We start from the raw sequence: 25,405 nt of genomic DNA, 5'->3' as shown, positions 1-25,405 counted from the left end.
GAAAGACTTTGTGCAATTTGGTTTTATTCATAATCCTTTCTTTAAAACTTCATATTACATAAAATGCCTGAACAGTTATCAAAGATCTTGTAAGAAGTCAGATTTGCATTTTTATGAACTTTAATTGTTAAAAAAAATGAAAATACAGCCAAACCACAAAAAGTTAATTCTCATGTCCTATTACATGATACATTATCATCCATATTTTATCCAAGCATTGATGTCATTCCTTCATTCTTTAATTTTTGTAGAAGCAGATATTTAAATGGTTGTCAGTGAAGTTTTAAATCTGTGTTTCTGCTCACTTAGTTTCCAGTACTTCAGATATTTTTAGTGTTTTATTGTTCATGTGATTTAGTAAACTATCTTTCTTTGATCTTCAAAGCTAATAAAAAGCAGTCTTTCAGAGGCCTTCTATTTCATAACTAATAAGCAGTTTCAAACTGCTTAAACTGTGCACAATGTTTGTGTGAGTGTATACATATATGGATATGAGAATTAGATTGTTTGCTGCCACTCTTTCTGTATGGGCTTTAACATGCTGAAAAAGCAGCAGCCAGTAAAAAACAAAATCAGTCAGTCACTTAATTGACCTAATTTGAAAGGACAGTGTTAAGTGGTTTTTGAAATCAACACACTTTTCTAATACTGTATTTATTAATTTCCAAATCAGTCTAGTACATTGCATGTGTGACATTTAAGTGGCATTTTTGTCTATGGAATAAGTGGGTAGTTTCGATTTCATAAATAATAAATAATTGGGAAGTGTCAAATTCTGTGCTGTCTCATGTAGTTTATGTGTCAGTTATTTACCCACTTCCTACAGAAGAACATCACTGAATAACTTTTGGTATATGTCTCTGAATTTCTTGCAGTATTGATTCAAGTACGTTGCAGTGTTACAAGACACTTAAGTACTTAATTTTATGTTCCACCACAATATATCCACTGTAATTTGCAAAATATATTATTCCTAATAGGTAATATTTTTCCTTTGATTTTCAAACCTTATTCCAAATAAGTTCCCTGATTAATTATATTTGTTCTCTCTTTCTTTTTGGTAGTTTCCTGACTGAATTTTAACACTACAAAAATTAATTTTTTTAAACAGCAAATCCTCTATTAGAAGCTTTTGGAAATGCAAAGACTGTTCGCAACAACAACAGCAGTCGTTTTGGGAAATTTGTTGAAATTCACTTCAATGAAAAGGTACTGGAATTTTGTTGCAGATAACCAATGATGCCTTTTTTGCCATATAATGGAAACGCTAGACTGGCAGGATGGTGAACAGACTTACTAGTCTTGCAGCAAATAGCCACTGCCCTACTTTACAGATTCGATTTGTGTTGTGTCACCTTGAAAGAAAAACCAGAGCCACACTGTACTGTCTCATTACTGGAAGGCAGTGGTAACTCAGTAGGAAAATAGCTTCCACCAACAAAAGATTACAAATGGGTCTCTTCATGGTATATGTGAGTCTTCTCATATGAAGACTAACTTACTTGCCGTTAGGTATTCATCCATTCCTTTAATGCTCAAGTAAGTGTAAGTCAAGTATTAGACATAAGTGTATTTTGACTTCACACTTTTTAAATGTATTTGTATGAATTTTTGGGACATTACATAGTAATCTATGTGTGACAGAAGTAAAGGAATTGGTTTTTAGATAGAAATACTATTCAACTGTGTATCTTAAGAAAAATTTTCTTTGTTCAGGTGTAGTTTTGTTTGGGTGGTATATGTATACAGACATTCCACAATTAAGGATGGCCATATGGTTGGTCAGTATGTCCAAGTTGAAGACTCCTGTTGATGTTCTCTGGAGATTACATACATACTTCCTCATCCTTCTGACTGAGGACAAACCAACTGCAAGAATTTCTTTCTTTTCCTGCACACTTAAAGCTCATTTTTCTGGTCTTGAGCTTGCAGTCTTTTCCAAAGTTTTCATCACTTGGTTTGTAATTTAACTTCAGAGCTTTTGTTAATAGTTTACCTAATAAATAACCAAATTTCTTTGTGGGGAGAGAGACTTTATCTGTTGGTCTGGTTTGTCTTTAATAAAGTTATTGAAAGGATCAAAATTTTTTCTTAAAATGATGAATTAATGATCTGATGATGGATTCATGTCTGTCCATCTACCCAGCAACACTTACGTGGTGTTTCAGTTGAATTACTTCAGCTGAAGCAAATAGCCCTCTGAGTATCTTCAGAAACTGCTTCAAAGCTTGTTTCAGCTTTCCACTGCAAGATCAACCTGTTTACTTGAGCCCCTTTTTGACAAGGCATCACAACTCACTTTGTGGTAACCTTTTTAGGTCTGGTTTCTCAAAGTGATATGAGTACAGACTGAGATCTCCTGAATAAGGGAATGACTGCATAACTGCAATCAAATTTGTGTCTCAGTTAATCCTTCTTAGTTCCTGTAATGGCATTAAGTTCAGGAATTTCCTTGCTATTAAGATTTCTCTAGGCACAGGGAATTTTATCGTAGGCCAGATAACAAATAGCTCTCAAAAATCTGTGTCAGAATTCCTTCTCAATAAAGAAGTGCAAGTGTTGAAAATAAAATGTTGTCATAATTAATTTGCCTAAGATGTTGTCCAAATATGTACTCTAATTTTAACCCTTCCTTTAATTTTACAAGAGTCTCAGTGAAATGCAACTAAAGAAGGTTGTAATAGCACTGTCATACAAAAAGTGTAAGGATGGCTGTAGCAATGCTCTTTACTGTAACTCCTGAGGTTCTGCTATGTATTTCTGCTTTTTGGGGTAAAGAAGACTTTTCTTTTTAAGAAGAGTGTATGTATATACAATACATGAGCTGGCGAGAGAAGTAATGGTAAAGGCAATGTTTTTTTTTCCTAGGCTTAATATGTATTAAGTATAGATAGCTTTTAATTTTCTTTGGAGCAGTTTCTATTGAATGAGTCACAATCAGGCAAAAGAAAATTGAAAACCTGAATCTTAAATAATGCTAGAAATATTCAGATAATCAGAAAAATATTTCTTCTTCCTAGAACTCAGTGGTTGGTGGATTTGTGTCACACTACCTTCTGGAGAAATCTAGGATCTGTGTGCAAGGCAAAGAAGAGAGGAATTATCATATCTTTTACAGGCTTTGTGCTGGCGCTCCAGAAGACATTAGGGAAAAGCTATATTTAAGCTCTCCTGACAACTTTAGGGTGAGTAGCAGAGTCAGTATTTGTAAAGCTTGACATATTGTCATATATGGATTTTTCATATATATCACATTAAAATCTCTGTCTATTATCTTTGACAGACTCTGTACTGGTAAAAAATCCCAGATTTTCTTTTTGTTAAATCTATTTGATCTTGGAATAAAGTTACTTCGCACTTTTCTTTACTGGAAGAATTCCTATACTTTTTCTCTGTCTTAAAATTGAGGAACTTGTGCTTTCCCAGAAAATGTACTGTTGCATATCCAGCTGTTAGTAATGTTGTTATGGGCTCTTCCAGAGATGTAAAGTGTGAATTTCTTCAGTGCAAATCAAATCTCCTGGTAAATACCAGTTAGTTCTCTGCTTGTGTTTCTATAATTTGTTTCTGTCTCTCACCATACCTTGACTTATATTTGGCTTAGAACATCACAGAAGTGGAATTTTATGTATTCCTAAAATACGCAGACCAAATCTCTTGGGTTTTGAAGGGTTTTGTAGTACAACAGTGTGGAATTACAAGAACACTAACTAAGTGACTGTCATCTCTTTAAACTTCCTTGATCTTAAACGAGAAGCATTGCAAACAAAGAATTAAGTTATTGTGCTGACTGTTTTCTTTGTTGGTTGACTTTCCTACTTGGATTTCTAAATAAAACTTGGACTGTGCTTATCTGTTGCTTTCTCTTTTGTACTCAGTTCTATCAAAATTCAGCAGAGGGCTAGAAACTTTAAATATGCAAATGTCCTACCCGTTTTATGCAAAAGGGAGGTTGCACAGGCGAGACCTAAATCAGTGCACTCGCTGTGGGGAAGGTGCACTGGTCACCAGACAGGCGGCTGCTGCCTCTTGGCTTGGCCAAGTCAGTCTCTCCTTACGGATGAGCCAGGAAATGGGCACAGAGCTGCACTTCCACATTGTGTACATTGCACATTTGTACTGTAGCACCAAGATGATCTTGCTCTCTAAAACCCATGACAGTACTCTAGGACAAGTCTCCTTACTTTCTCAAGGCATTCCTAGGGATCTTCATAGATCTTACATTATTTATTTAAATATTTAATTTGTTTTTTTTTATATTTTGTCTATTTGTCCTCACCTGTGTGATGGAAACTTGATGTTCTGATGCTTATTAAGGAAGAACTGCTTCCATTCCCTAGAAGGAAAGTTTTTCTTTCGAAACACCCAACAAACACAATACTTAAGAACACCCAACACCATTTATATTTATAAAATGTGGAACTAGTTTTCAAAACTTTATTTTTTACTTTGCAGTTATTCCATGCAGTATTCTCTTGTATGTTTTAAAGCCAAAATGTTGAACAGTTTTTCAAGTACATGTTTTTATTGTGCAGCCATTTTTCCATTAAAATTTATGTCTTGAGGTTAATAGATTTTATTTCTAGAATATGCTGCCTACCCACTCTTGGGGATTTTTAAAAATCAAGGATTCTGCTCATGAGAGAACCCAAGGTTGTACATGTCAGGGTCAGACTTAAAACCATAAAATCAAGCTGATGCAGGACAGTACTTAACAGCCTGAGTTCTTTTACAAAGGACATTTTCTTGCATATTTCATGTATAAAGAGTTTGTAGTTACACCAGCCTTATCACATGGTGACTTTTTTTCTGACTTCTACTAAGACTATAGCAGGCACTTTAATTAATTAAATTAATTAATTAATTAAAAATAATTAATTAATTAATTTCCATTAAGGATTTTATTGCTTTACCGTAAGTTAGTATTTGAATTCTGAGTTCCTTGCATGTGAAATGTCCACTTGGCATGTTAAATTAAACAAATTTAACACGGTGTTTTTCTCTCCCTTAAAGTAGGCTATCTTTAATTAAAAACCAAACAAATAATACCTTAGAATAATTTTCATCTTTGTAAGCTTGTAAATGAATTTAAATATTCTTAAAGTTTATTACCCATATTGCACTGAATTTCCATCAAGTACCACTTTATCAGAGATTTTTAGGAAAACAAAACTGTAAAAGATAATTTTCCTCCTAATTTTGTATTTCTTTTGTCAAGATGATTTTTGTGTTCTTTGTTCTTGTTTGCTACTTCAGTTTTCATCATAAAATGGTTCTGACTAAGAACACTTGTGTCACTTTTTTTTACCACGTTTTGTTGACTGCATGTGTGGTTCAGAATTCATAGAAATGTCATCTTTCAAGCTTTTGATAATAGACTGTGATATTACACAAGGCAAAGTTTGATGATTGATCAGTATTTTCCTATCAGTACTATTTTTTTAATAAGAAAGATATTAATAAGAAACCTCAAACTTGTTATTTAGAAAAGCTCATCCCTTAAGTCACAATTTTACATTGGCTCTATGGCTCCCCTTGTCTCGAGCCTTATGGCTTATGAAGTCAAAGTGCAAAGTAGGGCCAGCTTGAGTTCTTAGACTCAAACCTGGTTTCTTTAAAGTACCCTTTGCTAGAAATAGGACCACCTCAAATTTATGTTTTTGTTTTTTTTTTTTTTCTTCTTTTTCAAAGAAGCAAAACATTATTAAAAGAAAAAGGATAACTTAAGTCTCTTTAATTCTTGGGATTACTTCCCTTTGACTTAAGTGATCCCCTGGAATCTCCTCCCCATCCATTTGGCCATCATGGCATAGGGACACATTGCTCTTGGCATGTAAACAAAGACACTGCATTCACTGCACCTGCCTGACCTGTCCTCTGGACTGCAGCAACACTGATGGCCATGACCTCTATATTAGTTCATCCTTCCCCTGCAGGTTCCCTAGGGAAGCAAGAATTTACTTGGCCAAGGATTATGCAAATAGCCCTGCAGTTCTGCAGGTTTCTTACACACCCATTCTCCAGCACAACCCACATGAAAGTGTGCAGTCCTGGGAGCTCGTGCTTTAGGTTGCCCTGCAGAAGTTTTCAGAAATTGAAGGTCATGAGGAAATCCTGAACCTTGTAGGTCTTTGTGCCTTGGACTGAATTACATGGTTGTGAAAGTAAAGCTGCACAGTAAATCTGTACCTGGAGTAATTCTGTACCTGGAGAACAGCAGATGGGGTTGAGAAGCTGAACTTCTTTCTCATCTATATTTCAGGAAGAGAAGTCAAATTGCCTTATGTTTGGGTCACTGAAGTTGTGATGGTGTGTTTCACCTCACTAAAAAAAAAGTCAAGCAAACCATACAAACCAAACCCCAAGTACAGTGATATTTAGATGTACTGTATGATAACTTGAGACTGTTTAAAAGCATAACTTCTCCCTAATTTATTAAATATAAATTTACTCAAGGTTTTAGCTTTCAAATGAAAGCCATTATCTTGTGATTAAATGTATTTTATGTAGGTTATCATTTAATACCATGCTGGTTCACATTCTCAACCTGTCAGATAAGTTTCCACGCTCTCTTTTTGAAAGGTATGACCTTTCTCACTTCTCATCACCAGTTCCTGGGATTGTGTTACTAATGCTGCAATACAGGGATATATTGTGTTTAAAATATGCTGTGCTTTGCATTCTTACTGGTTGATAAAGAAAACTTCAGTACTTTGTTAAAAACCAACCTATCTTTGAACAGTTGTCACTTTGTTTTAATATTAAATTTGTCACCAAGTTTTCTTCTGCTGTTAGAAATGCTTTGAAGAATATTTTGGGTTTTGGAATTTCGCATGTAAATGTTAATCAGAGAGTAAAATTGTCTGTGTTCACCTATTAGAAAGCATCTTTGTTCAATCAAAGAGTAAAGAATCAGTTCACTTCCTTCAGACAAAGGGTTCTGTCCAAGCTTTTGGACAGAGTTCTTACATTCAGATGAACAAAAGAAAAAGCTGACGATCCCATTTTGCTGAAAGCAACAGTAATTATTTAAATCTAAATTCAGTCTGATTTACTGAACTGTAAATTACTATACAACATGAGGTGGATATCAGAAGCCAGATTTGAAATAAAGCTTCTGTTTAGACCATGCTGTAAACTTTAAATATTCGTCAGGCTTTTTAATACACTATATCTCCTATTACCTATAGAAATATTTGGTGAGGAAAAAATAGTAGTTTCATATTACATACAGGCCAGAAAATTAATTCTTTTGATTCCTAACTTTGGTTGTCTTTTCTGTAATCCTGGACTCCTTGAGTAGGTTTAGTAGAATCAAAAAGTAAGAAAATATTGTGTGGTTCAATGAATATGCCATTGTGTCAAAAAGTATTTTAGTTATCAAAATCAAGAAGCTTTCAATAGAAATTTGGTACTGTTGCAGTTCTTTAATTTTGTAGATGAAAATAAATATATTTCCGCGGAATTAATTATGAGCACTTACCATGTTGTCTGTATCAAATAGTTAAATCCAGCTGTGTAGGGAAAGTCTTAAATAAAAGCATATATTTTTCTTACTTCTATCTTTAACTATGCATTTCCACTTATTTATTGTTACAGTATTTAAATCGAGGCTGTACCAGATTCTTTGCTAACAAAGAAACAGACAAGCAGATTTTGCAAAATCGCAAGAGTCCTGAGGTATGTTTTTATCTTTAGTTAGTTTATATTGTTAAGTAATGGAGATAGAGTTGAAAGTGATTACAGTTTTATAGTGTGGAATGAAATGTTCATTTTGCACATCTTTATAGGTCTAAGAGGGTACTCTCAAAGCTGCTGTATTCAGAAATCTCCTTTGGAGTTCAGTCCTAGAAATACATTTTAACATGCATCATAAAATCCCAAATGGAATAGTGTATATAAAATGGTTCCCTTTTCATTCTTATAATAACATAACACTTAATGATGCTACTTGTCTTCTGTGGAAAACAAAAATCTAATACTTTTGTGATTTTCTTTTAAAAAATCTTTAGTGGTAGTAATACGTCAGAAGCAATACTTTTTATGGAGACATTTTTACTACCTGGAGTTTTGAAATGATGCTCCAAACTGTTCTGTAAATCAATAGTGCAACCTCACTTCTAGCCATGTCTATATTCACTCCTCAGTGAACTTTAAAAGTGTTTTCCCCTTGCTATTAATTGCTAGTTATGCCAGAGCATGGAATTTCCTGGATGAATGTCTGAAGCTTCAAAACATTTATACCTTCTTGCTCCATCCATGTTTACATGTTTTAGAACTGGAATTACCAGAATTTGTAGAACTTAAACCTTTGAGCTGTTCACATGAGGATACTAAAGAATTTGTTCTGGATTAATAGTATATGTGAATTGGAAGTTGTTAAAACACTTAATTGAACTTCTACTCTGTTCTCTAATAAATTTTTCATCTACTCAAAGTATGAAATTCACATTTGTGTAGCTGGAAGGTATTTCAAATATTAATCAAATCCATATTTGTGATTCAGTAGGAGGGTAAGCTACATATATATCTGACAAAAATATAACAATAACTTTAGAGCCTCATTCCACCAAGTGGCCATGCTGTCTCTTTCATAACTTGGTCTTGAAGCTCGTGCTCACTACAAGAGACTGTATAGATAGTTCCTTTCCCCAAGTCAACATTGTCAAGTCTGCCCCTGGATTTCTTGTGGTTCTGTTATTGTAACACTGAACATGCAGTCCTGATTTCTGTTGTTAAATGTAGGCTGTTTTTTATAATCAGGGATGGTTAAGAGCCAGATACAAAAATACTTAATTGACATCACTGTGAGGTAGGAAGCTGATACATACTTCATTCTTGTCAAGCACATAGGCTAGCATTGGGGAATTTTGCCTCAGTTTACCCAATTTGTCTTTCATGAAGAATTGTAGTGAGTAGGCACTGAGTATCAACATTCCCTTATTTTTTCTTCTGGAAGATGAACCTGTGCAATTTTCTATTATTGATGTGATTTACAGGTGGGTGTTGTCATAAAACTTGTCCTCTGATGGACTTGAAATAAGAGAAGACTTGATTTGATATAAATGTTTGTCTAAATTAAAACATACTTAGAGAATAGTTCTGAAAATATATATGACATGGACTAGCAGAACATATGGTACCATAATACTTATATGTAAGTGCTATATCTATTTGAAGGCTCAATAGAGGATCAAAGTTAAATTATATTTAAACCTACTGCAGCTGCTTACACAGGAATTATATTGCCTTGTTTAGGTTTTTAAATTGGAAGTTTAGTATTTGCTGTCATTTTATAAAAAAATATTAAGATTGTTTTTTGAATAAAAGTAGCTGGAATAGTCAATTAATACTTCAATTATTTTTGTGTTTTCCTTATCAGGAAGATGAGGTGATCATTTTACCTAATAAACATGTAGTTTAATGTTATTGATGTGCCTACATGTTGTGTGAAGTGAATTTTTCAGATGCATGTGGTGTTTTGTTTTGATAAAAATCATGTTAGCTAATTTGACATTAGCAAGGCTTTTATTTAGTTAATTGTTCTTTTTAATTGAAAACATTTAAAAACGTGTAAAAATGTAGCTCAGTCTGTGCATGTTCATGTAGTTTCTTGATTGCATGCAGATGTGTTACTTTCTACTATTTAAACTGGTTTACAGCTAAAATAGCTTTCAATGTATTTAAGTTTGAAAAATCAGCAAAATGTTAAATTAATATTTCAGAACATAGCTAGTATTCTTCTAAGCCATAGACCACTGCAAACAACTTTTCTCTTTCTTAATGACACCAAGAAGTTAACTAGTACATTTCTCTAAATTAGCCTGTTTGGAATAGGGATAAATTTCCTGGTTCTGATTTGTCCTGTACTCCCGTCCTTCTGTCATCCTATTGCAAGGACCTCCATCTTCTTCCAGCTGCTTAGGGCTAGAAGGATTCCTTTGTATTACATGCTCCAATAACTCCCTTAGCCAAAGTCTTCCTTTCCCCTGCTCACCATCTCATATTCCCCTGTCTTTAGCATTCACATTCTCTCTAGCTTCTGCGAAGTTTGCTGTGAAATTTAAGTTTGAATATCATGCTTCCAAGTATCAACAATTTAAAATAAATAAAGGTTCTTGTGAAGCCTATATTGTATGAAGAACTCGAATCTCTACTTAGTTTGGCATGCTTTGTATGCTGTTTGTTATTACTGGTTCTTGACTGGAAATATTTGCTTGCATTTACTTTAAAGAACTTATATAAAATTTTTGTTTTTTCTTGTTTTGTAGTATCTTAAAGAAGGTTCCTTGAAGGATCCACTGTTAGATGATCATGGAGATTTCAACAGAATGTGCACAGCCATGAAAAAGATTGGACTGGATGATGAAGAAAAACTTGACCTTTTCAGAGTAGTGGCTGGTGTTCTTCACCTTGGAAATATTGATTTTGAGGAAGCTGGGAGTACTTCAGGTTAGATGAAATAGAAATTGTTTTTTGTAAAAATACTGAAAACGCCTTTTGATTAGAGACATTCCCTTTGCATGTGAATTACTGCTTTTGAAAGCGTCTTTGTGTTCATGGGTAATTCAGTCTTAATTCACCCCAGTTTGAAGTCAAGTTTACTTGTTTGTTTTAAAGTTGTACTTCTTTACATGCTCTGAAAGCACATAATGTTTCACTGAAATTGTTCAAGAACTTATTCAGTGAAAAGTTTAATATAAAGAAAAGAGCCATTTTGTATTTTAATGATAGCTTTAAAGTACAACTTCTCTGTAATATCACAAAAAGATCTTGGCATAAGAAATTAGCAACTCCGCCTATAAGGAAAGGCATTATGTCCTTTGGCTTCCAAAAATAACATCATGCTAGTATTTTGAGAGGTGAAAAACAAACGTTTCAGCAAAAACTTAGGTAAATATAACTTCCTAATTTTAAGATGTTGCTCACAAGTACAAGTGTAGTTGGGACTTAATTGCAGAATGTGCATGAAGGTTGACGAAGGACAATTAATGATTCGGGAATTGTCCTTATTACCTTACTACAGAAGTCAGCCTCTCTAAATTGAGACCTGCAGTCCATGTATTCCTGAAGGACTGATTCCTCTGGGTCTGAATGTACCTCAAATACAACTATTGTAGAAAACATGTAGGTCTATCTTGAGTTGCAAGACAGAGTGAAATTGATTCCTCCTGGTCCTACTTCAAGTATTTATAGGTGTTGGTGAAGTTATTTCAAAGAGCAATCAAAGGACATTTTAAAGTGTTCTGAATGATGAATTAAATGAGTGCTAACCTCACTAGCTCCTGACCCCAAGTACAGAATCAGCACTGTACTGTACAAAACATTCTGTTCAGTAGAGATCATGGATGGGCTCTAGTCCCACATGTCAAATCAGGGCCAGTGCTGAATTCAAAGTGGGTAGCTTAGGGTTGGCACAGAGGTGGGTTGTTTTGTTTTTGTTTTTTTATTTTTTCCTCTCTCTACTGTGTAGATCAAATGAGAACCCCCCCAGTGTCAGTTCATGCTGTTGCCATGTTCAGGAAGATGACAGAAATGAACATGATTAATGAGAATGAATCTGGGAAGATGCAGGTGTAGAGATGGGTAGTGGCTTCATGTAGCTCAAACCAGTAAGCTTCCCAAAGAGCTTCCCTCTTGGGGCCTTTTGTGAGTTCTGACTTGGGCATTGACAAGATTGAACAGTGAAAGAGGCACAAATGTGAGTTTGAGGAGGAAATGAATGAGAAGAGTGGGAACCACAGATGGTAAGGGAAGTCAGGGTTTAGAGAAAGGAACATCACCAGAGAACTTACGTCCTCTAAATACTGAAATTCAGACACATTTTTTTTTTTCTGGAATAAAATAAATAACATTTATAGATAAAATGTATAAATAAAATGTATAGATCTTCTAAAATGTAAAGGAACTTCTAAAATATAAATGAATGCATTGGACTTCTAAATTTTAAATACATGTTTTGTTTTTCCCTCATTTTGTGTGTCTTCACACAAGGTATGCGTTTGAACTGCTGCAGGCAGTCTCTTACCAGAGACCCCCAAAGTTCTGTTGCTGCTCTACAGCAGGCAACAGGAAATACACGTAAATAAGTGCTGGATTTTACTGAAGCGGGTGGTGTTCCAGTTGGAATTCTCGGCTGGCCGAGCCCTGGCGCCAAGGCAGGCGCAGAGCAGCAGGGAGGGCACCTCTCGGCTGTTAGCCCGGGACAAGTACAGAGCCTTATCTGAAAAATCCAAGTGCCAGGAGTCTGCTCTAGCAGGCACTTCTGCTGCATAGCGAGGGAGCCCGGAGGGTACAGGAGCATCCAAGTTCAAAAGTTCTAAGTCACTCGAGTTAGTTTGTAGGGGTTAGCACCTACAAGCAGCCCGGACAGTGTTCTCGAAATCCATAATTCCATGCGCAGCTTTCGGGCGAGGCGCTATTTTGGTATTTGTCTGAGGGGGCTCCCCGGGCTCCGAGGGCCGCCCGCGGAGCTCGGAGGTGACGCCGTGTGTCCGCAGGGGGCTGCACGCCGCGCGCGCGGAGCCAGGCGGCGCTGGAGCGCTGCGCGGCCCTGCTGGGCCTGGACGAGGAGGACCTGCGCGGGAGCCTCACCTCGCGCGTCATGCTCACCACGGCGGGCGGCGCCAAGGGCACGGTCATCAAGTGAGTGCGGCGGGGCGCGGCGGGCTGGGTGCGCTCGGACCCCGGGCTGCTGCCTCTCTCAACGCCTCACCGAGCGCAGGTGCACCCTGCCGCACAGAACTCACGGCGCTGAAGGCTGGCAGGCTGTCGGCACTCTGTGCTGTTTAAAATCTCTCGTGTGTCAGTGAGTACGCTGTGTGGCCAAAGAAAGTATAGCAGTCAGCCAGTTAAATCCACAGCCTGCGCAGCAAATTTGATACGCTAAAAGATTTATCAGATACACTCTATCAAGGAATGTTAATGTGGTGCCTAAAGTGTTTCAGGTGACACTTGGATCTTTCTCACGAGGGCTGCACAGAGCTCCCGTGAGTGCTGCCCTGTCATACGGCAGGGATGCTTTAATTAGAGGGCAGGATAGCCACTCTTCTTAATGAGTGATCAGTGTCCTTGTGTTTGTCATCTCTAATGCTGCTGAAATCAAGTTTTGACTTTAAAAACACCCCTGTAAATGGTAATCCAGAAATGTGCTGCGTTTTGCTGGTTTTAATCTTGGCTGTTAATAAGGTTTCACAAAAACACGGATAGAAAGTGTGTTATTTTGGGTTTTTAAATTTTTTTTTTCTGAAGTTCTTATCAAGGTAACTTCCTAGGCACAGAAGCAAGATAGTGATTTCTTTCTGTATGCACATGGAGAAGGAATAAGGACAAAAAACATGTATAAATATGGTACTGGTGATAACATTTCAAAACCATAAAATTTATGACTCTTGCAAAACTGAGTTTTGTGAAAATGACAATGCAGTTACCTGGTATTTATGAAAAACCTATGGATTTCACACAATTCTCTTGCTGAGATTGAACCTAGCACACAAGCTGTCAGGGATGCTAGCTAAGATGCCTGCAACTGAATTGTGTGTTTTGACATTTAGTTTTCCATGTTGAGTATTTTCTGGAGTTCACATCAAAAACTGAACTTGGACTAAGCAGTTTTGAGCACGTTAAAGTAATTCTCAGTGTTCAGCTGTATATGTCGGTCTTTTAATTAGGAAGCTAATGAACATTCACTCCTTGGAAGAATACAGGTGTGCTTTTTATTAACTTATGGAAACATTTAGATTGTTTTAGTGAATTGAAAATACTTTATTCACATCACAGCAAATGTTTAATATATGAAACTCATAATTATCTATATTAATGGGGTTTATTTAAGTTATTTGCATTTTTTTCCTTTGGAAATTTATTACAGAAATTATTATTATTATGGAAAAAGTTCTAATGCAGTAAGTAAGCAGTGCTTACAAATGGTAAGTAATGTTGGTGGGGGCAGGAGAGGGTGATGTGTTACTCTGTATTGGGTTAAAAGCTCAAGATCTAGATGTCTTAATTGTGTATTCAATAGTCCATTTCTGGAGAGTAAATTCTTCTCTGCCCAGTGTAAATTCCCCCTCCCTCTCCCCCACCAGTTACTAGAAATTGGGGACTTTGAGTCATTGACATCTTGCTGCCTTATCAGATGATACGGAGTGCTACAAGTAATTTTTTCCCTTCATTGCAAGCTTAATGTATAGGAAAATGTCAGTCTTGCAGGAAAATGTGTCTCCAGTGGAAAATACTGACCAAGTTTTTACAATTTGCTCTTTTCTAGACCATGTCTAAATTTTCAGCAAAATCTTTGATACATTCATCCAGGAGAAGCTTTATCAGTATCATGGATAACATTAGAGTAGAAAATTACTTATTATACAGTACAGATGGCACTCATAATAATTCATGGCAATATGAACATTGCAGGTTTTGAAAGTCAATAACATTTTTTACTTAATTCAACTTGGGCACAATAATTGCTGATCTTTCTCTGTTGACTTACTGCTTACCTGGTTATTCTCCATCTTTATTTAGCATTTTTAAAATTCTTCTCAGCTTACTACCACCACATTTCCTTTACTGACATATATCTTGTGGGTTTTTGCATTATGAATTTTTTGAAAATAATTTTATATACTACTCTTGTTACCAAGATTTTCTGCTTTCTTAATTCAGTATTATTAGAGCCCATTTTTTGAGAACACCCTTATTTTCACATTCCTTTTAAGTGAAAGTATTAAATAGAAGTGGAATGGCTTTGAATAAATTATATTCATGTCAGATTCAGATGGCACCCCACTTTGCAGTGCTCTCAGTCAACTGCTGATTCAGCCTCTGAGAACAGATTTATTTTGGCTGTTGTACATATAACACATACATAAGACTTGTCTGTATATTTTCCTTTTGAGGATGTTTTGTGGGACATATTAAGCTACCACTATTATGAGGCATGCCATGTCACTCCTCAAGTGACGCTGTCAAAGAAGTTTTCTTAATTTTTGTTACAGCTTTGAGTTTATTTTGGATTAAAACTTTATTTTCTGATCAATGAATTTATCCTATAAGCCTGTAGCATTATTAGTACTGTGCAGTTTCAGAAGTCTGCAAACACAAGGAGCTATGTTTTTATGCCAGCAGATCTTATTTTCCCCTTGTTTTATTTTGGGTATATCAAAAATTAATTCAGCAGACTCCTTACAACATCTCAGTGAGTAATACATTAAGCCTTTTTCACTAGCATTTTCTAAACTCGTACATCTAAAAGGAAACATACTCTAATAAATACACCAATATCATCTTCTCACATGGCTTACTGCATGTAAAAGGGATTGGACCATTTTAGATATTTTTTACATAGACACAATTTTTTCTATGGTAGTGTGGTTTAGAAACTACTTGGCTGCTATCAGTATTAGAGTTTTGACAAGCACATTGGGTTTTTTTTCTTCCAGCAACCCAAAGAGCTGGTCATTTCTCTCTCTTTCTTAGGGACCTTTTGTGTGCAAGTAGATCATGTGAGCCCTAATAGGTCACAGTGAATAAATAGCTCAGCTGAAATCACTGTGCTCAGAGTATAACAAAGGCTTTGTTCTGCTGGGAACAGTGCAGCCAACAAGGAACAGTAGGAGGGTGATGATAAATGCAACCTCTCTGAATTTTATTAAATAATCATGTGCAGTGAACTGCCTGGGGGACTTGACAGCTGCACTATGTCTATCTGTCCTTGTCTCCCAAAACCCCATAATAATTACCTTTTTGGATGATGTTTTTGCCTTCCATGTGAAGTGTATTTACAGAGAGAAATAATGTGTTAGGATTCAAAATTTGGTGTTTCTCTTAGACTGTAAATGTGCCACTGTGCCTTTCTCTTGCTCAGTTTCTTCTTTTCCAATAAGACTTTCACAGAGGACTCCATCATCACAAACAAAATTATTTTACAAGGTGAAAAAAATTAACTTGCATCATTCCAGGTCCTCCAGCTTCTTTTGTAGTACATTTTCTACCAAAATGCATTTTTTTTAGTAGTGCTACTGAAGTGTCCATTGGAAAAGCTTTTTCAAAAAACACTTTTATACATTATTTTGAACTTTAGCTTTTTTCAAATTACAAATGTGCTGCTTATATTCTTTAATTATGTGGAGTATTTAACTAGGTACGGTTACTTAATCCAGACTACTTTTACTTTAACCAATAACCATATTGGATGCCAGTAATTGATGGATGTCGCTTCACCTGCTCTCTCCCTCAGTTGTTGCAAATCATGGGCAAATTATGCATTTTTTAATTAATTTGTTCTGGAATATATTTGGGAACTACATGGAGTTGTCCGCAATCTAAATCTACCCCATCCGCGCTTTCCCCTAGGCCTCAAACTCTAGATCAATGGAAATCTTGCTGAAGAAATTGACATGAAGGCCAACAAGGGTTTTTCTTGCAGCCTTACCAAAGTGCTTTTTCTCTATTCCATTCAAGTAGCTGATAAATTCAGGAGAGGGAAAGAAGGTGAAATAGAGGAAGGAGAATTTATCTTTTCCTGTTCAGGCAAGAAACAAGAGAAAGAATGAGAGTCATTTGTCTTTGTGCAGACCAAAGAAAGGAAGAGTTGAGGGAAAGCAAGCCAAGAGAAGAAAGCTACTTGTTCTGAACATCAGTTTTGTGATGGGGCTCTTGTGTATCTACTGTCTCAGGGCATTTTCAGCTTTGTTTAGTGGTTCTGAACTTTCAGTTGTGCAAAATGCTTTGCAGGGTTACATTTTCTTTCCATGTGTGTTTATTGCATACTATGAAATTTAAGAGGAAGGGTTTGTGCAGTCTTTAGAATTGTACTTAACAGTGGCAGAATTTGCTATTTTGAGCACTAGGACCATTTTGTAAATACATGCTGTTTGTCATGTTGTTTAAAAAAGTAAGTGAAAAACATAAATTACTTTAATGTATTATATTATGTAATAGGTCTGCAGCTGACAGGAATTAGTATTCTGATCTCTTAAAAGTTTCAGAACAGAATGCAAAGGTACCTTACTTCTATTTATAAGCTGAGATTTCTGTCAGTACTCATTACCTTAAGATAGATCCTTAATGGAAGACAAGATTGTGTGTTAAAGCTAATTACTATCAAATGTAATGTAGCTGCAAGTGTCCTTTGGGAATGGAGACTCTGGTTCCATGCCTTACCAGTCACCATAGAAAGTGATCTCCATCACTTTCGTGATTCTGAATCAGAAGTATTATCCTTGACAAAATAAAATAGTAATTATTAGTTTAGTGCTTATGAACTCTGGGAAGTGAAGGAAATAATGCAGTATAGGTAAGCTGTTGTTGTGGTATAACTCCAACTGGTAGCTCAGCCCCTCGTAGCCATTTGCTTACTCCCTGCCAGTGGGATGGGGAAGGGTAAAAATGAGAAAACAAATGGGTTAAGATAAAGACAGTTTAACAGGTAAGCAAAAGCTACACATGCAAACAAAGCAAAAGCAGGAATTTAGTCTCCACTTCCTCTTGGAAGGTCAGTGTTCAGCTCCCCAGGATAGCAGACTTCATCAAGTGTAGTGGTTAATAGGAAGACAAACTTTAAAACTAACAGAATCATTCCCTTTTCCCTCTTTCTTCTTCCTCCAGCTTTTATTGCTGAGCATGATGCCATATGATAGGGAATGTCCCTTTGGTCAGCTGGGGTCAGCTGTCCCAGCTGTATCTTCTCTCAGCTTCTTTCTCACTCTCAGCATCCTCACCGGTGTGATGGGGTGAGGAACAGAAAAGATGCCAGAGCAAAAACTAAACTATAGGCTTTATTCTAACAAAACAAATAATAAATAAATAAATAGTTGAAATATTTATTGTAGATGGTGATGTATATATTTTAAATATCTTTCTCTGGAAATTGTCAATAGAGTTTCTAATTATCTAATAAACAGGAAAGCATCTGAATCTCATTTCTACTGATGGTAGCAAAACATTATTCTTTTTTACAGGTAAGATAGTCTAACTTGGCAAGGTTGTTTCCTCCCTAGGCCTAGAGATCAGGTTTTTTTTTTGGGTTTTTTTTTTTTTTTTTAGGTCCTAATTAATGGTATTGTAAAGGCTGTTTCTAAGTTTAGAGTCTAATCTCAGCATTTCACAGTAAGGAATTCTGAAAAATAAGATCTGTATCTTACTGTTTTTAGGGTACCCTTGAAAGTGGAACAAGCAAACAATGCTCGTGATGCGTTGGCTAAAACCGTGTATAGTCATCTGTTTGATCATGTAGTGAAAAGGGTAAACCAGTGTTTCCCATTTGAAACTTCTTCCTTCTTCATTGGAGTTCTAGATATAGCTGGTTTTGGTAAGTATACTTAAAATAATTTTTAGTTGTCACTTTTTCCCACCAAAGATTCAATAGCAAATTTTGTAATGAAGAGTGGGAGGGTTTTCTTTTTTGTGTTGATGGTTCTTGTAAAGCTTTTGCTGTCTTTGACTTACTGAAAATCCAAAACAGGGCATGTTTTGTGATGTGCTCTAGTCCTTCCAATGTTGTCCAGGGGAACAGCCTTTGGTTTTCAGGTCTTTAGGGTTTTGAAATCTACTGCCAGCCTGTTGTATTATGGATGCATGAGGGTGTATTTGTACAATTTCACTGTCTGGTAGCATCTTGCTTTGGTTTGCTGCCAACTGTCTGTCATTTATCTTAAAAATATTATCTGCTGCAGTATTTTTAGATGCCTTGTGTACAGCTTGGAAATCTGTAAAAGATTTCATTTTGCTGAAAGAAATGGCTATGGATCTGAACACATCTTTAAATATTAACACTGTGAAGCTTCTCTTATTTACTATTTAATTTAAACTCTTGGAACAGTTTTATCATAAAAGTTTAACTTCTGTCTTTCAGAGTACTTTGAACACAACAGTTTTGAACAATTCTGTATAAACTACTGTAATGAAAAACTGCAGCAATTTTTTAATGAAAGAATTCTGAAAGAGGTATGACATATTTAATGTTATATTTGAGGATTTGGTTTTTTACTGTTATATTTGAGGATTTTTTTTTTTTTTTTTTTTTTTTTTTTTTTTGCTGAAGAGATACTTTAAGTAGCACTGCTTTTCATAAGATTACACATTATGTTTGAATAAAAAAAATCACTTGACATACTGTTTCTATATTATTTAACATCTGGTTGTGTCAGAAAATAATGTGGATTTTTGAAAACCAGCAATGAGGTAACCAGAGATAGGATAATCGCTAATACCTAATGAAAATCACTAAAGTGTTAAAGTTGGAATATATTGAGCTATGTAAGGAAATTCTCAAATGTGTGTTGATTCATGCTATATTTTTTAAAATTGCTTCTTGTTTATTAGAAAAAATAATTTTTTTCTTGATTTCTTTTCAGTAAAAAAAAAAAAAAATAAGAGCAGTGTTTTCTCTTTTCAATTACTTTTTTTTTGTAACTTTAGGAACAAGAACTTTACCAGAAAGAAGGCCTGGGGGTTAATGAAGTTCGTTATGTTGATAATCAGGACTGTATAGGTATGTACGTCTTGAATTGCCAAGCTTTTTGTTACTGTCATGAGGAAAAAACCTTCAAGCAGAGGAGGTGAAATATGCATAGCACTAGTAATTTTATGGTTTTATGTATAGCCTCATTCAATTCACAGTCTTAAGAGTTCATAGGCATTTCTACAGTACAAGCATTAGAAGTTTCATCCTTTCCACAGGAAAATGTTTGTAGTAAAAATTCCTCTTAAATGAGCAGTTTCATAGAGAATGGAAAAAAATTGCTAAACTGTGAGTTTGTGTCTAATAGTTTCAAGAACATGAATTTCTATGTCAGCTTTCAAGGGCTTTGGAATATGTGAGAGATCAAGGCAATGCAGTTGTTAAAGTTGTGAAATCACCACTGTATGCTCAATTCTGGTCTGCCTTTTCTAAAACAAATTTCTACTTCTTACTGAATCATGTTGTCAAATGGAAATATTAACCTTTTATTTTTGACATGTGGTGAAATGTGGATGAAAAGCTAAAAAATATCCCCCAGCAATTGAAGCTAGACCTAGGATCATAGTGTAAGAAGACTTGGGCACTTTTTGGGCAGCTAATTTCAACTTGAGACCAAGAGTTAAAATCAAACAATCAGTTCCTGATCTTTTTCTCCCATGTTCCACAAGAATTAGGACTTCTAGATTTGATGGATATCCTATACATACGTATTAAGATACATAGAATTGATTTGCCATGACTTCTTGTATTTTGTTTAATGGCTTTCCTAAGGTACTTTTGTAGAGAGTCAGATTAGTAGCATTTAGGTGTATAATGTTCAGTGCTGATACAAGTTGATATATTCAATTTCCATAAATATATGTTTTTTTTTTTTTATTAATAGATTTGATTGAAGCAAAATTAGTAGGTGTACTGGATATTTTGGATGAAGAAAATCGTCTTCCCCAACCAAGTGACCAGCATTTTACTTCAGTTGTGCATCAAAAACACAAGGACCATTTCAGGCTCTCGGTAGGTTTATTTTTGTTGCCTGTCTTGTTTTAATGAAACAGTTCTTGGAATAGTTGATAGTAACACTTCAATTTAATGAAAATCTTTCGTAAGAAATCTCATACCACCCAGTCTGCACAGTCTGTACCTCTTTGTTAAGGACAACTTTGGTTATTAGATTTGATGAAAGGTTCACTGAAGGCTTCAAGGAATTCTAATATCCTGCTGAAACTAAAGCCATATTCTTCACTTACCTTTGATTTTTAACATGTAAAACATAAAAAGGAAGTAAAAACATGTTTTAATTTAGATTGTTTCATATCAGATGAGTTATTTTGTTTTTCTTCTAAAAAATGTCTTGCTTTGACGAACTTTTGACTCATGTCTAGTGTCTAGCTAGCACTTCATAGATAAATATAGGAATCATACTAGGAAAATTTTTTGTTGCTTATTTTTTAATATACAGCACTGTCTGGAAGATTAAGGCAAATTGTTGCAATTTATATCCATGAATTGTGTTGAAATTTAAAAAAAAGCTGAAAAAATGCAAGCAAAGTAAGCCGTTATTAATAATTAATTTACCAAAATTGTCATCTGTTTATCTTGTGTTAAGTTTCCACTTAATCCTGCTTTCCTCAGTTGCTGTGCAATGAAACATTCTGATGGTATGTTTATGATCAGCTGGGTTTTTGCCTGTTAAGAGACACCATCTAAAGCTGTTTCTTGAGCTTTGGTCTAATTCTAACAAGATTATTCATTAGCTGTCAAATTTATGATAAAGAAAACTTGATTAAAGGCACAACCAAAATCAGATGGCTGGTATTAGCAATCCTGATGACATGTATTTTGAATGCAATGTATTTAAGAGTGTGGAAGAGTTCGAAATTAGGTTTTTAGAACACCATGATTTGGACAGGAGTGCTAATGATCAGCACAATTGTACTTACAGGAAATGTGATTTTTAACACTTAGTGCTCCTGGCAGATCATGGTTGTGCTCTAAGAATAAACTTTTTCTTAGTCTCCATTGCAATACTCCTTTGTAATTCAACTTCTTAATTCTAGATTCCTAGAAAGTCTAAACTGGCTGTTCACAGAAATATCAGAGATGATGAAGGCTTCATTATCCGACACTTTGCAGGAGCAGTATGCTATGAAACGGTAATTTTATCTATGGGACACTATGTTTATTGTATTTTGTAGAACATTTCTATTTTTTCTATTTTTTATTTTCTATTTTTTCTATTTTTAAATGACAAAATTTCTTGTGATCAGCAGTTCAAACATTGATATGTCTTAACTTTGAAACAGATTTTTTGTATATTTGACAGAATTGACAGTTTCTTTTAACTTTTCAGGTTACAGCCTTTTTTAATGACATGTGTTTTGTGTAAAAGTTGGTTTCAAATCTATAGGTAATGGTGTCAGTATTATATATATTGATTCACAACCTACTGCAAATTTTGCATCAAAAGGTGTTTACATCCTGGGGAGAAGAATAAACTATGTGATATAAAAGTATTGTTAATGAAGAGTACCTTTTTGGAAACATGATTATCCTCGTACACCCATCCCCATCATACTTTGTGTTTTCGATTTCTACTGTCAATGGACTCGTTTGTGTAAAAATACAAAATACCTGAAATTGCTACCCTCAAAATACATTCCAGATTCTTGTGCTCTTTTGACTATTACTTATTGTACAAAAACATTGTAAGACCTGAAGCCAGTATCTAGACCATCAATTTTCAAAAATGAAAGTTTAAGATAAAAGGAAGATCCATAAGGCTTTGTTGTTTCTGTATAACTTCAGCATGTATGAAGGACGCTACTTGGGTTATTTACTTGGCTGCATGCATATTCCTCTCTTGTGTCTTCATGGCCCAAGGAAACTTTGGAGGCTTGTGTTAGTCCTTTGATTCTTATCACCCTTTTCTGGGATGTGCGGAAATCGGCATTTTCTTCAAAGTAGTCTTGGTATCATCTCTTCATTAATATCGAAGTCTCTATTGTTTGCATCAAAAGCTATTGAGGATTTTGTAAGTGTGAGATTGGATACTAATGTATTGAGCACTGAGTTTCAATGTAATGGTTCTTCTCAAAGTTAGTGATCCAAAACCAGAGATATAAAGTTTGTAGGAAGCGACCATATGTTTTATTATATCAAGTGTTCCTAAACAGTCATAGTACTTTTAAAATAATCTGTTTTCATTTTATTTTCCAAACTGTGTAGATTTAAGTGTGTATGTTAATTCCCATTTCACAATAGATCTTAAATGATATTACAAGCAGTGAAGAATTAAGCTTCTCAGAGCTCCCAGGTGATGATGATGTGCTGAATGCTGGAAATGGAAGGAGGATAGTCATTGACAAAAAAACAACTGATCCCTTTAAAGGCGCCAGACCTTTCTTTGGGTTTCATAATTCCAACAACATCCTTCAAACTTAAGAATGGCTTTTCTTTCTGGCATTAGGGTTTTGTGTATCCAGCTGAAAAGTTGTTTGAAATAATATATTAATATTTACCCCATGTATTCTTGCTGATTTTTGAATTAAATATATAACTATGTTTCCTTTAGTTTTCTAATTAGATGGAAGTAACTTGGATAGGAAAACAAATGTGCTTTTATCTCTTGGGTTGTCTTTTCAGATGCAATTTGTGGAAAAAAACAATGATGCTTTGCACATGTCTCTTCAATCTCTTATATGTGAATCCAAGGATAAGTTTGTTCGACAGTTGTTTGAGACCAACACTAATAACAACAAGGATCCCAAACAAAAAGCTGGCAAACTCAGTTTCATCAGTGTGGGCAACAAATTCAAGGTAAAATCATATAGTAAAGAGTCCTATCTTCTTGTAACATATGCCAGTTTTATGTTACTTGAATTAAGTAGAACCTAAGGTTGGGAGAACTAGTAGTAACTTGAGATTCAGAAGAAAATTTGGTTAAATAGATGTTTTTCTACTGTTGAATTATAAAAAACTGGTATATTTAAGCTACATGCTATGCATTTTTGTCAAAAGTATATTTCATTATAGTCCTTACAGAGATTATACAGTGATTTTTAGGTCAGAATCTTTCAAAGCCTCATAGAAGCCTTTATTCAAAAGATTTTGGTATTTAAATTTGGATTCTGTGGACTTTAAAATGTTCTAGATGTGACAAAATATGTTTATTCCATCCTATTGTAATGATGCCTTCTAGAAGATGTATTGATTCCCTACAGTTGGCCAAACTCTCAAAATTCAATCCCTAACCTAACCACAGTTTTTCCTTTTCTGAAATATATACTTAGTCATGGCTTACACAGGAATGTGCTGAATGTTTCTATTCTCAATACCTGAATCTGATGCTTCTCCTCATTTTCTCCTTTCTTCTGATGTTATAAAGCTGACCTTCAAACCTTGTCTTTTCCAAATGTTTTCTGCATCCTTTTCTCGTTCAGCAATTTTATTTTAGCTGGAATATTCCAGCTCAGGATGGCTAGAAAGAGAACAGTAGGGGAATTAAGAGATGAAAAGCAGGCACATCGTGGGCTGCAGGTAAATTTTTCAGTCTTGTGGATTTACAGTTGGTAGAGCTGCAGCAATTTCAGCAAGAGCTCTTTTCAACACATCTGGGCCAGATCCAATGAAAGATTTGTATGCCTTCAAGTCAGGTGCTGAAACAGTTTTGGTATGCTACCTTACCTAGGGCCACCAAAACCCACTTCATGTTCCTAGCTAGACTCATTACACAGTCCCTGGGGAATGCAAGTATCTTACATAATCCAAAATACTTGCATGTAGATTGAGACACTGCCAGTAGCAGAAGAGTGTTTCTGCATTTCTCCCCTATATCAAGGTTAAGTACTGGATCAGGACTGCAAGATAAATTCTTTCTTGCATAATCATATTTTGTGGCTAGCATTTGGAACTATTCTGTAAAGATGCAGAGGCTGAAGAACAGGAAGTATATGGTAGCATCACACTTGCTTTTTATAGCAATAGTATTCTGCTTCAGGTCTATACTGTATTCAGTGTTCTGTGGCTATTTTATTTCCTGTAGTGAGCACCAAGATATTGGTCAGTCTGACAAAGGGTGTTCTCATTACACCCTTCTGAAGTTGTTTGGTTAGGTAGCCAGAAATAAAATTTTCATGGGGCCAGGAAGAGTAGGATACAGAGCCTGACTTGTAAGGTAGTAGTTTTGGCATTTAACTGGGAATTGAGCAGACTGCTTTCTTGAGTTTTGCTCTGATGATTCTTTTTAACTTCTTCCAATTCTATAGTGGTTGTTGAATTAAAGTGTAGCAATTGCTTTAATATAAAATACATGATCATCAGGTCATCTAAAAAGTTGCATAGAGATAAGCCATGTCCTGAGGAAATCCTGCAGCCATGAGTCTGCTTTAAATGAAGCTAGGATCCACAACTTTTTAGAACTGTATTTTAAAAATGAAGTCATTGGGGGAATCTTTTGAGATAGTTTCCTCTTTCTTCCATCTGGATTTTCAATTTCTCTTGGATTTAGGACCCTACCTTCCGGTGATATGGTCTTGTGCATTATACCTCTGCCCAAGGAGAGGTGAATTAAAAGGGAGGCATTTCTAAAGTGAAGCAGAAATTCTGTGGGGAACTTTTTTGGATTTCCTTTTGGAACTCTGGTATTCATCTCTCCACCTAGAACACAGCTAATGTCCTCCTTGGATCTGGCCCATCAATCTATAATTTTTTCAATGTTTTCCAGTTTCATGGCATTTTTGAGTGTATGTGTTACTTCCAGTAATTCATTTAGTGTTACCTTCCCAGACACAGCATGTGATGCTGATGAACACTAATAGCCTTGAAAATTTCACTTCAGATGACATCAAAATAAGGTCTTTTATCTTACTGCATATTTCATCTCTTTAAGAATAAAAATCCTTTGTGCATTAATTTGTCAGTCTTCTGAACTTCTGAAATTGGAACTTC

General features: G+C 35.3%; 1 protein-coding gene across 8 annotated transcripts in view; it reads left to right on the top strand.

Moving 5' to 3' along the window:
• MYO6 (myosin VI) overlaps positions 1 to 25,405 on the top strand; it is a 102,462-nt gene that overhangs the window by 46,633 nt on the left and 30,424 nt on the right. For 6 of the 8 annotated variants that reach the window (XM_021553628.2, XM_021553621.2, XM_031504413.2 and 3 more), the window contains exons 8-18: positions 1,112 to 1,209; positions 3,021 to 3,185; positions 7,600 to 7,680; positions 10,272 to 10,452; positions 12,501 to 12,645; positions 18,153 to 18,310; positions 18,854 to 18,945; positions 19,420 to 19,492; positions 20,346 to 20,473; positions 21,517 to 21,612; positions 23,102 to 23,275. In XM_021553628.2, the coding sequence (XP_021409303.1) occupies positions 1,112 to 1,209; positions 3,021 to 3,185; positions 7,600 to 7,680; positions 10,272 to 10,452; positions 12,501 to 12,645; positions 18,153 to 18,310; positions 18,854 to 18,945; positions 19,420 to 19,492; positions 20,346 to 20,473; positions 21,517 to 21,612; positions 23,102 to 23,275 (1,391 nt within the window). Of the gene's footprint in view, positions 1 to 1,111; positions 1,210 to 3,020; positions 3,186 to 7,599; positions 7,681 to 10,271; positions 10,453 to 12,500; positions 12,646 to 18,152; positions 18,311 to 18,853; positions 18,946 to 19,419; positions 19,493 to 20,345; positions 20,474 to 21,516; positions 21,613 to 23,101; positions 23,276 to 23,843; positions 23,996 to 25,405 lie in introns of those variants that run through there. The other 2 variants (XM_077782327.1, XM_031504414.2) reach the window with 2 other exon arrangements.

The sequence above is a fragment of the Lonchura striata genome, chromosome 3 (genome assembly GCF_046129695.1).
Source record: "Lonchura striata isolate bLonStr1 chromosome 3, bLonStr1.mat, whole genome shotgun sequence".
NCBI classification, from domain to species: Eukaryota; Metazoa; Chordata; class Aves; order Passeriformes; family Estrildidae; genus Lonchura; species Lonchura striata.
The sequence above is the reverse complement of the archived record's forward strand: the minus strand, read 5'-3'. Positions and strand labels throughout refer to the sequence as shown.